This window comes from Tachypleus tridentatus, chromosome 7, assembly GCF_004210375.1.
Source record: "Tachypleus tridentatus isolate NWPU-2018 chromosome 7, ASM421037v1, whole genome shotgun sequence".
Lineage (NCBI taxonomy): Eukaryota > Metazoa > Arthropoda > Merostomata > Xiphosura > Limulidae > Tachypleus > Tachypleus tridentatus.
This window is the reverse complement of record NC_134831.1, coordinates 47,168,888-47,184,167: the sequence shown is the minus strand read 5'-3', so window position 1 is coordinate 47,184,167 and position 15,280 is coordinate 47,168,888. Positions and strand designations below refer to the sequence as shown.

General features: G+C 33.9%; 1 protein-coding gene and 1 long non-coding RNA gene across 2 annotated transcripts; both read right to left on the bottom strand.

Moving 5' to 3' along the window:
• Positions 1 to 960: 960 nt before the first annotated feature.
• LOC143255590 (uncharacterized) lies at positions 961 to 9,820 on the bottom strand. Its single transcript, XR_013030735.1, has 3 exons — positions 9,681 to 9,820; positions 5,476 to 5,612; positions 961 to 1,241 (listed from the first exon to the last, which is right to left on the bottom strand). It is a non-coding gene; the product is annotated as an uncharacterized LOC143255590 (long non-coding RNA).
• A 2,665-nt stretch (positions 9,821 to 12,485) lies between these two features.
• Positions 12,486 to 14,105, bottom strand: LOC143257672 (uncharacterized). The gene is made up of 3 exons (XM_076516712.1): positions 13,970 to 14,105; positions 13,162 to 13,749; positions 12,486 to 12,865 (listed from the first exon to the last, which is right to left on the bottom strand). The coding sequence occupies exons 1-3, from the start codon at positions 14,103 to 14,105 to the stop codon at positions 12,486 to 12,488; spliced, it is 1,104 nt and encodes a 367-aa protein (XP_076372827.1).
• Positions 14,106 to 15,280: the final 1,175 nt, after the last annotated feature.

Genomic DNA, 15,280 nt, shown 5'->3' with positions numbered 1-15,280 from the left:
GTGAAAGAACAGTGAGGAAAGATGGAAAAAATGCATTGATTACCTTTAAAGATGTTATTGACAAATATTTAGAAAACAATAGGGATCCAAATTATGAAAATGTTGTCAGTAACATATTTGATAGCTTCAAACAATTGGGTTGTAATATCAGCTTGAAAGTTTATTTCTTGTGCTCTCACAATGACTATTTCCCTAAAAATCTTGGTGCCAGTGAAGAACAAGGGGAAAGGCTTCATCAAAGTACCAGGAAATGGAGAGTAGGTATCATGGAAGGTGGAACACCAGCATGATGGCCGATTACTGTTAGTGAAATGAGATGTTCAAAATGCAATACATAAAAGAAAGATCACAGCACAGTGTATGAGACAAAACAACGTAATTTAATTAAAAACCATGAAGAATGAGAATGTGTATTCATTTTACATCAATTTATACCCTTTTCTTTAGTTTGTTTGTATTTTTGTATACAAACATAATTACAAAAAAATGTTCATTGTGGTAAACAAAATAAAATGTGATCAGAGTAAATTTTTTCTCTTTATATGCAAGATGAGAAAACTGCTGTGTGCTTGTACTTCATAAATGTTACAAATATTCAGAAAAATAGAAAATATTTGTTAATCAGTTTCACTTTGTTCGTGGTATAATTCTTTAATGAAATATTTATTTCCCTTTCTTGGTTTATTGTATACACAATATACTGCTAATCTTAGGGAAATCTGGTGAAAACACTCTGTTAACCTACTTTTGTGAGAGTGATGCTGGCTTTGTAAACTGATTCTTGCAAGTCATTTAAACATGTGTATGGGAACATTTAATTTTTGATATATTAATGAGTTTTGACAATGTGTTTTATTATGTTACATATTATAATTTATCATAGATGAGTCTCTGATCTATTATGTTATGTTTTCCAGTTTCAAACAATAAGAAATTTTAATTTGAATTTAGAAGTTAATTTAATATGTATCAAATTTATATTTGCCAACAAAACTGATATACACAATTTTCTTTCTCAACACAAATATATTACATACACAATTTGCACATTGTTTATACTTCTACTCGAGAATCTTCTACAAATATAGAGAACAGGTGGGACGTTTGCAATACACATTCAACAATATACATTACACGTATTTCCATACATATATTAAATTTAAACAAACATGTATATCAAAATAAAACTATAAGAGGTGGTGGAAAAGTTGTCAATAGTCTACCAGTTTCACGAAAGGATGCTGTATGTAAAATAAAAATATTTGTTCAAAAGTGTGCTTTTTCTACATTATACCTATTTTATTAAATTAGTCTCTGTATACTAGAAGTTTACTATATTTTTACAATGTACAGCACTCTAATAACATGTTGACAAATGAAGAGTAAATAATTCCATATATTAAGCTACAAATTTTTACCAACACGATTTGTACAAAAAAAGGGCAACAAGTTGCAATGAAATATGATTAAACCATTCTGAGTATTGATGAAATTAATGATGTTTGAAAAAAAATAAACAGTTTAAGTTTTATATGTTTGTAAATACAACAAGAACTGTATAAGAATTTATTTTCAACCATTCCTCTGTAAGCAAATGTCTTCAGGTTTGAAATTACTACTGATAAAAATGTCACATATACTTTATCATAAACAGTTTCAAAAAAGAAAAAAAGTACAAAAATAAAATAAAATTCACTACACATCAACAGTCCTACAAGTCTTTCCATAACTTCTTTAACAATTATCAGTTGTATAAAAACATAGATATACTATGGTATTTTCTTTACTTTGGAATGAAAGTTGAACTCTAAGCAGGTATAAAGATCACATAAAAGAAGAAAAACAAAATCAACAAGGTTCTTCTAATTCCTTTTCTCAAACCATTAAAAGAAATGAATTTTTTCATGAATTATTTAAAAAATACTTAAAATTATTATAAACATTTTCAAAAATAAATATTTGTTTCCCAATGGGAGTTTAATGCACATGCATTTTTAGTAGATTTGTTTAGTTTTCTCTCACTCGTGCATCTAAGGAAGTATTCAAAAATGTGGAATGATGTTATATTCTTTATCATGTAAAATGTATACAGATATGCATAAATGGTCTTTTTTAATGAGGATTTACATAACCCACTAACACAGTTGTTATTATTATTATTTATACTGCATGATACTATAGGTATGTCATTTACTTATTTTTGAATTTAAAACATTTTCTATTGCAAAAATTTATGGAAACACAACAAAGAGGAAATTAACTCTTTTTATTATAAAACAAATTGTATATTATCAAACTTATACATGTAAATATAAAAGTTATTGATATTCTTCTTCACTGGAATCGCTTTCTTGTTGTTATATAAGTTGTTTATGTATGAATGATGACAAGAAAAAAATGCTAACACTGAACAACTTTCTGTCATACTTTGATAGATTGTTTAGACATAGTATTCATGATAAAACTTTGTAGAATGGACAGCAACTGCAAGTTGTGGAGACACAAGTGTAGAGAACAACATTTTGAAAGTCTTCCGCCTTTTGTCTTCAGATCAGAGTGTATGTAACTAACTAAACTAAACTAACGTGGCAGGGGTTCAGTTTAGAGAGAGAGAAATCAGAAGAGTTCTCTCTCCAACTGGGGTGTTCAGGAACTTTGTAGTTCCTCTTCGTCCCCTTACATGAGATATGTTTTAAAATATCCGTGGGATTTTTACTTTATTTTTAACATTTCAAAAAATGGAGTGGTGTATTTGTGAGTGATAGGAAGGACGGGAGAACTGGACGAAAGCAGCGAAAGTGAAGTGAGCCAGACCTTGGCTCGAGGACGGAGTACACTGGCGGCTGGCGAATTGATTTTTGAAATTTACAGTGATTGATTAGATACCTTTGACTGGGTAAACGGCCCTTTTCAGAATGAGGCTGGGACCTACAGGTCCGATGCCAGAGATTATGCTGTGGGGGGAAACGGGAGTACCCCGAGAAAACCCACTTTCACGGCCTGGGCGCCGAATAATCTACCCAGACCGTGCCCGGAAGTAGCTGGGAAAAAAACAACAAAACAACAACAAACAAACAAACAAAAAAAAAACTGATGAACTATGTTGGTGGTATACGTGGAAACTGTTAGCTGCAGTCTTGTAGATCGGGTGGTAACTTCATTATGAACTTGTTTCCACACTTGAAGCCCATTGGTGCAACTGAGAAACGTGGTCTTGGTGGTGGAACTACTGGCTGTTCTTCGGTGAGTTGTTCTTCGCTGGTCTGTGATGCTTTGTTTCTTCTCGAGATTTTGGTTTGAGTTTTCTGCGTGGAGGTAGATTGTTTTTCAGTTTGTGCTGTCGCGTCGATGGTTATCTTCGTAATGGTTTGAGTCTGGCTGGTTGTTGAATTCTGTGGAACTAGGATTGAAGTCTGGCAGGAATTGTCCTTTTTCTTTCTTGAACTACTGGTACTTGGCGTGTTGCTAACAATGGGTGTTGTCGTCTTCTGAGTCGGGTTGTCTGAATCCGTCTTCATGTTTCTTCTAATACGGTCTGGACTCGGCGATATTTTGGTATTTTCCTGTTGGAAGATTTCCGTTGGTTGTTTGCGATATCTGGGTGCTTGGTTTGAACCATTCTTGAGTGGTCGTCGATGTGGGCGTTCGGCTCTAAAATGAAATATATGATAATAACAGCCATCTCGTAAAATACAGTCGGCACTGCACTTCGATGTTGTCACTATCTTCATGAAGTGTGTGGGATGATTACTGTTCTTAGAATAAATTCGATGAACTGCGTATACCTTGGCTTGTATTTGGGGTTCTATGGTTTGTCTAATTTCTTCTGGTTGAATTGATGGGTCGACGCCCCTGAGGAATACACAATAAAGATTGACTGGACTTTTAGTAGGGGAACAACTTACTTTAAATTCAGTGTTCCATGGCTGGCACAGATAGGTTTGGTCTGCAGTAGTGGCTGGTTGGATGAGGATTCCTCCCCGGCGTAAAATACGGGTCCTGGACGGTTCGATGGTTGCCCCAGGCTTAGCTCGGGCGATCAACGTGGCGACTTGGTACGGCGTGAGGTTCGGCGGTAAGCCGTCGACGATTACAGGCGGCACTAACGGCCTGACTGGCGAGGATGAACGTTTCGTTCTGAATAACATATTGGCACGTCTGACTTGCTCGGTGACTAGCTCCTCAGAGTGTATGTAAGGTGTTGTCAGTCTTTTATAGTGTCCTGATGGATTGTGGAAAGGATGTTATGATTTGGTTGGATTATCACTGTTTCTAACTGGAGGAGAAATTTCCTGAGGATTCAACCAATGGTAGCCATAGGTTACTCACCTCTAATCTGGAACCTCTGTTTAGTGAAGATATTATAGTGTTAATATAAAATGATTTTTTTATTTTTTTTATTTTTCTTGTCTTCCATAATTTGTCTGTGTCAATGATTCTAGTTTTCTCCCAGTGAAAAACTCAATTGCATAGCCAAGAAATTCAACATAGAAGTCTGGTGGAAATCCTACAACACCTTAAGGTCCATTCTGGTAAAAAATAAACAGCGACATACCAAAGAGAATCATTGACACAAACAAATTCTGGAAGACGATTTATATTAACATTATTAGACCTTCACTCAACAGAGACTGCAGATTTGAGGAGAGTAACCTGTGGCTACCATTGGTTGAATCTACAGTAAATCTCTCCTTCAAATAGAAACAGTGATAATCCAACCAATCATAATACGCTCTCCACAATCCATCAGGATACTATGAAAGACCGACAACACCTCACACACACACTGACCTGAAGACAAAAGGTGGAAGACTCAAAACGTCGTTCTCTACATTTGTGGCTCCACAACAGGCAGTTGCTGTCCATTCTACAAAGTTTCAACTTTTTCTCATGACTAATATATAGAGAACTACCTCTTAGTTGAACCATATGAAATGTCGTAAAAATCAAGTTTTTTTTTATGAACGGTAAATGCATTAATTAATTAATATTTAACTTTAAATTAATATTAAATTTAAATTATTTTTTAAAATATTTAAATTAATATTTAAAGTATCTGAAAATAAACAATAACAAAATTGTTGTTCATAATGTTAAACATTTGATAATAGAAACATTACTATTCAGTTCATACACTTCTCCCAGTTACAAATCAACTAAAATAAATTGGAATGGATAGATTTAAATCTAACTAAAAATATTTACTTAAAAACTGGTCAGGGACATAAAAATTATTCCCTTTTTTCACCAGTAAAGGTTGATACTATATAGAAATTATAGATATTACACAATAAACAATATTTAATTATGAGTTGATGCCTTAAATTGAAGCTTTCATACTGTTAGAAGAACACCCAAACATGACAGTGAACTTTTTTATTTACCGATATTGTTTTTTTTACTGTGTTTCTTTAAGATGTTAGGTTCAAAGTTGAGCAAAATATCCCCGTAAAATAACAGTAATTTATACCACACCTTTAAAAATTCAGAGGCTGTGTATCTTTCATCTACATTCACTTCTAAACATTTGTCCAGAAAGTCTCTGAAGACTGGAGACAATAATAATTTTTTCTGATGTCTGGTTTACCATTTCGTGCTATGAGATGATATGTCTGAAAACAAAAAAAAAGTATGACTTGATGAATAATTCATTATTTTATCTTAATTGCTTAAAATAATACTGATACTAAAAATTTATGTATACATAATGAAATATATATACATATATTAAACATTCTAACCAATACTGTTAATGACACTAGCATTAAATAGCTTGGACAATCCTCCTTAACTATGTCTAAATGACTCCAAAAGTATAACTATAGGGTATATGAACACCATTGATGAATTATTTAATATATCACTGTTTGTTTACAGAGGATTATCAGTATGGTGGTGATAGTATAGCAAAACACATTAAAGTTCATGAAGTTAATAAATAACAGTATAATATGTACCTTACAAAACAAATTTCTCCTTCCATGGAACAATGGAGCTTCAGGTTATATAGGGGCGTCAAACAGCAGTTGGCTACACTGGCATGTTGGAGAGAGCATCCTTATTGACTGGAGGCCCTCACTTGTATGGAAATGACTGGATCTTTCAGCAGGACAATGCTGCAATCCAGAATGCCCGTAGGACAAAGGACTTTTTTTTTTTATGGCAAATGACGTGATTCTTTTGGACCATCCAGCATGTTCAACCGAACTGAACCCCATTGAAAATGTTTGGGGGTATATAACAAGGGAAGTCTATAGAAATAGACGTCAATTCCAAACAGTGCATGATCTTCATGAAGCCATCTTCACCACTTGGAATAACATTCTAGCCAGCCTTCTATAAACGCTTATATTGACCATGCCAAAGCAAGCGTTTGCAGTTATTCGCAATGACAGCCGTGCAACACACTACTGAGACCTCTTGTTGGACATTTCCTGCCTTGTTTAGGACTTCTTTTTGGAATGGTCTTAAACTTTTGACCAGCTAGTATTTATACTAATTTCATAGTGTTCACATTTTCCCTATTAAATGCTGAAAAAGGTTTTTTTTATTTTCCCTTTTCTTATTTTTTTCATCTTTTGAAGCTCTACTCAAATAAGTGGTTGAGTCTAACAACAAAAAAAATGCATATTTTTTCTTTATGTTCATTGGCCTTAAGATTTTGGTCAGCAGTGCATGTCTGAAAATGTGCTTAATTTTACATCATCATCTACTCCAAGTAAAATGTTAACACTTTTAATATCCCTGTGTATTATGTGGTTACGGTGAAGAAACTCTAATCCCTGAAGAACCTAAATGAAATATGAATTTATTTCAATGATTAATATTTTAAGAAGTCAGTTTCAGTTTTTAAAACTTTATATCTGTGTGTGTTTGTGTATATACATATAATATTTGGAGACAACAGTACAAATACTGAGTGAAAGAAGAATATACTAAAGATGTTTATACTGACAACTAGTAAAATTATTTGGCATCACACAACTTATTAGATTTATGTATTAGTCGGTTTCCCATGCCCTGATCACGATGAAAGCATAGGCTTTACAGGTTGAGACCTACAACCTTGAGGGATTGCCCCTGTGCACTGTTAATCTTAAATTCTTTCTAAATTAAGGTATTTTCTGTGATATCATCAATACTTTTATTAGAAAAAAATCTCTTTAATGAATGGAAACCATATATATTAAGAAATAAACAAATATTTTCCCAATTTTGCCATTTTTATATGTCATTTTTATTTCAAATACATACACTAACAACAATATCAGACTATACTTTTTTTGCTAAGTAACATAACATAAAAGCCATTACTGGAAAGTTTTGTTACCAAGATGCAATAGCTTTATTATATATTAGATGTTGTTATACAAGCTAAAGTATCCAGCTTTGCTCAATTTATTAAGTTTATATATTTTATGCTACACAGCATACAGGCCCCTTGGTGAGAAATGCATGAGTCGCACATGACTATTAGTGCTGGTGGGATGATACGGGCCAAACTCATAATGAAATGGTAAAGACTTGAGTCTTCCTATGCTACATCATTATGTAAGTGTGTGTATTCTGAGCCTATTTTAGCATAAATGTATAACCTATATACTTTTCTTACTCAGCAGCACAACATAAAAACCAATGTTTTAACACTTTGTTACCAATATGCATTGACTTTCCTAAAAATTTGTAGTTGTTATATAGGGAAATAATTCTTTTCTGTGTAGTTTTGCTAGTTTGCCTCATTGAAAAGATGCACATTCACATGGATAATTAATACGTAGGTGCACACCCTCAGGGACCAATTAATATGGGTGCAAAATTGGAATTTCTGTGTTCTTTCTTCTTGGAGATATAGAGCCACATACACAGAGACAAACAGACACACACTTTTATTATTATATATATACAATGTTATTAGAATAATATTACTTGCATAACATACATGGTGGATTTTACGTTTCCACTTACTCCTGAAAGACTAAGCCATTGCCTGCAGTGGTATCTAAATTATATGTTCTTCACAACTTTAACTGGTTTTTACTTAGAGTAAAACCAATTCTAAGATTGTAAAATTTTAACCTATTTTCAGGCTGAACCATTTGTTAAGTTTTTCTGGTATTTATTTCATTGGAACAATCACACCTTTCTTAATGTTACTTTTTACAAATTAATAACTTGCACAGTAGAAGATCAAAAATATACCATGCATTTGATATCAAAGGTTTTAGTTTTAGTACAGTTAAATCTTGCCAGTGGTAATTTAATAAAAAATTTTGTAGACATGTTGAAGATGTGTTTCCTTATAATGCACTGGAGGTGAAACTTATTGCAAGTCTAGAAGTAACTATCCAGAGTTTACATTATGGTAACCTCATCAATTTTAGATGGAATTACACTATTATTGGCTGAAATATTATTTAAATTATTCTTTATCACTCTAAAGTGAAAGTTAGTGGAAGCATCCATTTTTATTACTTAAGTGATAGAGTTTTGGCAAGGAAATGAAATAATCATTCTATAGATTTAAGCAAAATACAATCACCAGATCTCTTCTGTAAAACACATCTATTGAGAACAATCAATCCAACATACTTTTCTACAAACTGATGATATTTCACCTTCATTCATATAAACTTTGGTCACAACATCAGTCATAGACCTACGTGATAAATACTCCATTACAATCTAAACAAACAAAGTTTAAATTTTTACTTACATTTTGTTCTTCAATAAAATTATACATACTAATCAGACAGAATAATTCTTACTTCCTGATTTAGGATTCTGTCAATTATCATACATCTAAAAAAATACTAATACCAAAATTCTTCCAACAATTTATTAATGAGGTAGGCAAAAAAGAAACAACACTTCTTTAGCTTTTTTTAAGAGTTAGATTTATATTATTTATAAAGATGTGTGGTTCATAGAAGAAACAAAAATATATCATATTCAGTTTTAAGGGTGTTGAACACATTTCTATATCTTTGTCACTTTTTCGATTTCTAATTTTCCTTTATCTGAGAAGATTTTGAAGTATATTCTTTTATGTAATTGGTGACTAAAGCTATGATATGGTTCCCAACAGTTACAAAAAATTAAGTGGGGTTGTATTCTATGTAAGAAGTTGATTATTTAATATTAATTGTATTACATACTGAACAATGTTTATAGCTTTTCCTAATACACTGTATTTGAGCGTATCATGTAAGCTTCTAATAGTTGAACTCAACTTTTCCTGTATTAAATGATTTCAAGAACCATACGTGAAACTTTGTTATCCTAACATACGTGGAAGATGAACAAAGCAATAGCACAAACTAAAGAATGTTACAGATAAACCTTGTGCTGGTAGGAGCAAGTATGCAAATATAGTTATTTCAAACATATACATAAAATAGAATGAATTAAAAATTGCTGTATCAGAAGCGAAAAAAAAAAGTGGCTGCAACTTACGATCCTTGCACTGAACTATTATTTACAATCACAATTAAGAAAAAAGCAGACCTGTCCAATTAGCATGTAAAACTTTTCTTAAACTCATGTCAAGTTTATGACAACATGACGTTGCTCAAAATTAACCTACTTAACTGAATAAAGACAGTATCTTTACTTATACATCATAACATGTCAAATTATAAATAAAACAGAATTAAATAATACGTAACACTAATAAAACTTACCTGGAGTTCATCACCTGCAAGATAAGTATCAAAGTAATTCATTTTTGTGAACCTGACAATGACCGAAGAAGGTCGAAATGTTGTTTGCTCCTGTACGTAAAAAAATTTCTCAACCCAAACGAGCCGTTTTTACATATATATAATTCATTATGTTTTGGTGTTTATTTTTCCACAATCCTGGGTGTTCAATAACGAAACGTTTCTTTTCCGATTTCTGTGTTAGATTTATTTGCTTAATAGCAACTTCCATTCCAGTATCTATTTTTAATGCCTTATAAACAGTTCCCGAAGCACTGAAACAATAAAAGAAAATATCATTACAGTCTGTGGTGTGTTGGTTGCCTGATACAAAGACATTACCGTTTTCTTGCAACAAAATTATTGTGCCTTTCAAAATTTAATTTGTCATTATATGTCTCTAACCTTATATTTTTTAAGGTGGTAACACTGCATGTTTAAACTATATATAGCAATTATATTCTGCTGTTATATTCAAGATGCAGCAATTATGTAATTTAATACTGTAATTCAGCTAAGCTTAGACACATGAATTGCTCTACTGTAGTGAATAAAGGCTTTTAAACGTAACAATACCAATGATACTATGGTCTATTTTGCTCTATAAACGTTGTAACCCTGTGTGGTCCAAGAAACTTTGAAAGTTCACATGGCAATGATATCTTTCTATAGTGTAATTTTATTCTTCATAATTTCCCAATTTACCCCTTTAAATCGAAATATCCAATAATTTATAAAACTTTCTGAACTATGGAACAATTTTTGTTGGGACTGAAATAGTTATTTTTCCAATTCCAATGCAAAATTTTGTAGATGTAAAACGTACTAGCTATATTTGGGTGAGCCGAATCAGACAGCCCACTTGAAACTAATTTTTTTCCCCTTGATAGATCAGTAGAGGGCAAAGTATTTCAAATACCGAACATTTGTATATATATATATATTTCTGTTTTAAATCATATTTCAATACATCAAGAATATCATTTTACAGACTGGTTAACCAGCCCATACATTTTTCCTTTGCTTCACGTATAGTGTAAAAAATGTTACGAAAAACGTCACTGCAATAAATAAAGATATGTAATAACTAAATCATTACAGCAGCAAAATAAATCAACTGGTAGATTTCAGTTTGGGGGTAATACGCATCTCATGCATACTAACATGTTTACATCCCTAGTATTTTTATTTATCCTTATACAGAAGAAGGAAGTGAAATACTGACAAAGTTGAAAATATTATGGACAAGGTATCATATTTAACCAGTATATGACATTTAATAAACCCTTGCTTCGAATTTTAACAGGATAATGATACAGAACTTTGTGCCCTCGTATAAAAGAATCTGAAGAAGAAAGAAATAATTTGTTATGCAAAATTTAGAAAATGATCAGCTTTATGTCATATATTCAATCAACTAAAAAGATGTATGAAAAAAACAACAACTAGTGAACCTACAAAGAGAATTAAAAAAAAAAATGTCAGCATATAGTTTAAAAACAAGTAACTGACTGGTCAAGTGATACAGTAAAAGTAAAATAATACCTACTAATTAATTTCAAATTAATACTATGTTCCAATAACGAAGTTTTATTTCTAATGCTTTACTACTGAGTACAAATTTAAATTATAATATCATTCTTTTACAACCTTTCACAAAATTTTACGTGTTCATACTCTGGACCTAGACTTCTGCCCAATTCAAAAAGTGCACTTATCTTATTCAATTGACCATATTTATTTTTAAGTTTAAACGAGAAAAAGCAGCTGCGGTATATATTATTTTAAACTTACCCATGACCAATTTTTTTACCTTGGTATACTTTTTATTGGGATCTTCCACAGAATCAACAGTTCTTAACTTTTCTATAATTTCTTTATTTGTCATATTTGACTTGATCAACGAATTGTTTTTGTTTCTGATATCCTTTCCATCATTTCCAAGAGGTGAACCATTATTTATTCCTTCCTTTTCACTGGTTTTTGTACACTGGTAAAGAAATGCAGTAATTAATTTTGTAACTATGAAGTAATAATTCCAACTCAATGATATATTTAGAGAGTACCTGTTAATCCAATGCTCTGACACCAGTGAAGTAAACAAAGAGTAGCTTTTGAACTATATAATCATAAGACTGTGAAAAATAAACAAAACCCTGCATAGAATGCTCTTAATTATACCACTAAAGTTATCAACCAGTGGTGGCGCCAGGATATTTTCGTTGGGGGAGCTGAGGTAAACTGTGGAGGGGCTTCCCAAAATACCATCAATATGAAGTATAGATGGTAAATTATAATAATGTAAATACCAAAGTACATTTCAGAAAGATGTGCTATTTTGAACTGCGTTTTCAATGCAGTTTTCATTGGAAGCTTATACTCTGATTAATAATTCATTATTACAAATTAGAAATAATCTGTTTATGAAAATATGCTTATATGTAAAAGAGGAAACTCACCTAAATTCCACCCAAGGTAATACATAATAATAAAGAAAACCAAGATTAGAGTGCTTGCTTGTCCAGAAATGTGAAATGTTTGGGGTTCAATGCAGTTGCACCCATCAGAAGACTGCAGGCATCAGAGGAAAATCTTCTATTCAGCTCGTTGAGCATCCTCTCTATGATGGCATAGAAGGTATGTCTCCTGGCATCTAGTGTTGGTTCATCTCTTTGGCCAGTACTAGGTGTGATTATGAATTCGTCCAGGTGTCAGATCATTGTCCACCTTGATGCACCGCCTCAGTGCATATTCCCACATTCTTATATATATTTTCAGCAGACTCTTTCAAGTCTTTCCATGCTGCTTCAGTTCCATTTCTGAGAGATCAGAGATGACAGATTGTACTAGGTCCTCTGCAGAGGCCAGCTGCAGGTTAGGTGACTGGAGGTAGTCTGATAGCTGTTTTGTCATCAGCAGTAGTTTTTCCATGGCCACTAGACTGGTTACGAACTGCTGATGTAGGAGGATGCACAGGCCCTTTGATTCACTGGCTCTGTGGACATTGTCCCCATCCACAAGACACTTTAGGGTTGTCACAATGGCAGGAAGGGTTCGTTTCCCAGCCAGACAAGCAGCATGTTGGCAGGCCCATCTTGTGTCTGACAGTCGCTTCAACTCTATGTGCTGGTTCACGGGTTCAAGCTCCTTCTGTACCTTCAGAAATTCTTCATGTACAACCGATGTAGAAAAAAAATTTGTACAGCTTCTGAATTGTCACAAAGAACTCTGTTGCAGCCTGGACCTTGTGCACACAATCAACTAGCACAAATTTGAACCTGTGTGCATAACAGTGGACATACACAGCCTGAGGCATCTCTCCTGAACCTCTCCTGTACACCACTGATGTGCCCTGACATGACTGCAGCTCAATCATAGCACTGGCCAAAGCAGGCATTATGGTCAATACCACATTTAGCCAGAGTCTCCATGATTTTCTTAAACAATAAATCTGCATCCAGACCCTCAGCAGCTGTGAAGTCCAAGAACTCCTCGTGAAGGCTCTGTTGGTGGAGGTACCTTACCACAATGGACAGCTGTTCTTGTTTGTTCACATCCTTTGTTTCATCCACCATTAGAGCAAAATGCTCAGCTTCCATGACCTCTTTACTGATATCCTTCCTGATCATTCCAGCTATGATATCAAGCAGTTCGTTTTGGATATCATGGTGCATGTACTTGGCATTACCAGGACCACTCAGCTTCTTCTTCACGATTTCATCATACCTGGAAATCATGTCAAGAAGTTCCAGGAAATTGCCCTTGTTATCTGACTGACTACCTTCCCTGTGACCTCTCTGGGCTTCCTTCTGGCAGACTGTGTAGAGCAGTGCATCTATTACGGCTCTTATGTCATGTCGGTTTTCCTCCACAGTTTTAGCATGGTTTGTATTGAAAGCATGTTGGATCCTAGCACCCTTTGTTTTCTGCAATTTAAACTCTGTCCAAACATGCATGGCAAACTTGTATCCTGCAGAGTTATCATGGGACTTCAGTGATGTGATCTCCTTCATGGGTGAAGGACCTCTCAGCTTTACTAAAGTGTGTGCGACTGAAAAGACGACATGCAAAGCAGAATGCAGCATCTTGGGTCATAGAGTACTTCAACCACGAGTGCTGATCACGCCAATTCTTTTTGAATGACCTTGACTGGCTGCTGTATTCTGTGGCCGGGTATCTTTTCAAGTCTGGACAGGTAGGACCACTATCTGGAAGCTGGCTCAGGTCCTTGGGTCCTGGTGGTAGTTTTTCACCCTAGGTGTGAGTGATACCCTCTTGCGGCTGGGGTCCTGCAATAGTCGTGTCTGCATTCTCACCATCACGATCACCACTGTCCTCACTTGCACCACATGTGTTTGTAGGACCATCTACTTGCTGCCTCTTCTTGGGTAGCAGGTAGTGTTGCATAATCAACCCTATGTGTAATATGACCAGTTTATGTTTTGGTGGGTGATGCGTGTTGACTCTTGTCTTGTGTGTTGGTGTCCTTGTTTGAAAACTAGTCGCTGATTTTGATTTCCTTTTATTAATCCAAACTGAGTGTGTGTTCCAGTGTGAGGCCGAGTACCTGAGAGAGCGAGAGATGCATAAACAAACATAACTCACTTTTATACAGAGCATGTGAACGTCAAAGTGACCACCCGAGCCAGCTGACTGCTGGTACCACTTCTCACTTCCAAGTTGTGTTAGTTTATATGAAAAGAATGGGAATTTCTCTCCTTATATTAGCATTAGGACTTACAAAAGATATTCATTTTAAACATTGAAATCTAAGGAAAAAGATATAACATACATACTATGGGGTCATTTCATTAACAAGGAACAAATAACAACTAAACATAGTTCAACACAACGAACAACTCAGTGATGACGAGAAACACACTTGTTGAGAAATTATATGCAAAAACGGCTCGTTTGGGCTGAGAAAACACTTTTACATAGAAGAGCGAACAACGTTTCGACCTTCTTCGGTCATCGTCAGGTTCACAAAGAAAGAGGTAACTGACCGGAAGCTGACCACATGTTTGAAAGGGGTTGTGTAATTGTGTGTCGAAATGTAGAGGGCGGTATTAGATGTTTGAATATATAATTTTATTTTATTAATATAGGTATAAAGGCGTTCCTTTATATTGGTTTATTTTGTGTTTAAGTTGTTGTATAAGTAAGGCTTCTTTAATTTTGCGTTTGTTTATGTTTGTTTCTTTATTTAGTATTTGAGTGTTTTCTATGGTTATGTTGTGTTTATTTGACTTGCAGTGTTCGAAAACGTGTGAAGGTGACTTTTTAGGTTCTTTGAATCTGGTTTCTATTTTTCTACTTGTTTCTCCAATATAGAAGTCGTGGCAGTTATCACATTGTATTTTATAAATAATGTTGGTGTGGTGTTTGTCAGTGTAGTTTTACATAGTATAGACCTCAGTTTTGTGCCGGGTTTTGAATAAATTTGGTATTAATTGAATGTCATATTTTGTTACTAATTTTGCCAAATGTTGGTTATTTGTTTGCTGATGTCAGGAATATATGGTATACAGCAGTATATGGTTTCGTGGTTTTTTGATTCGTGAGCTGTATTTACTTTAGTT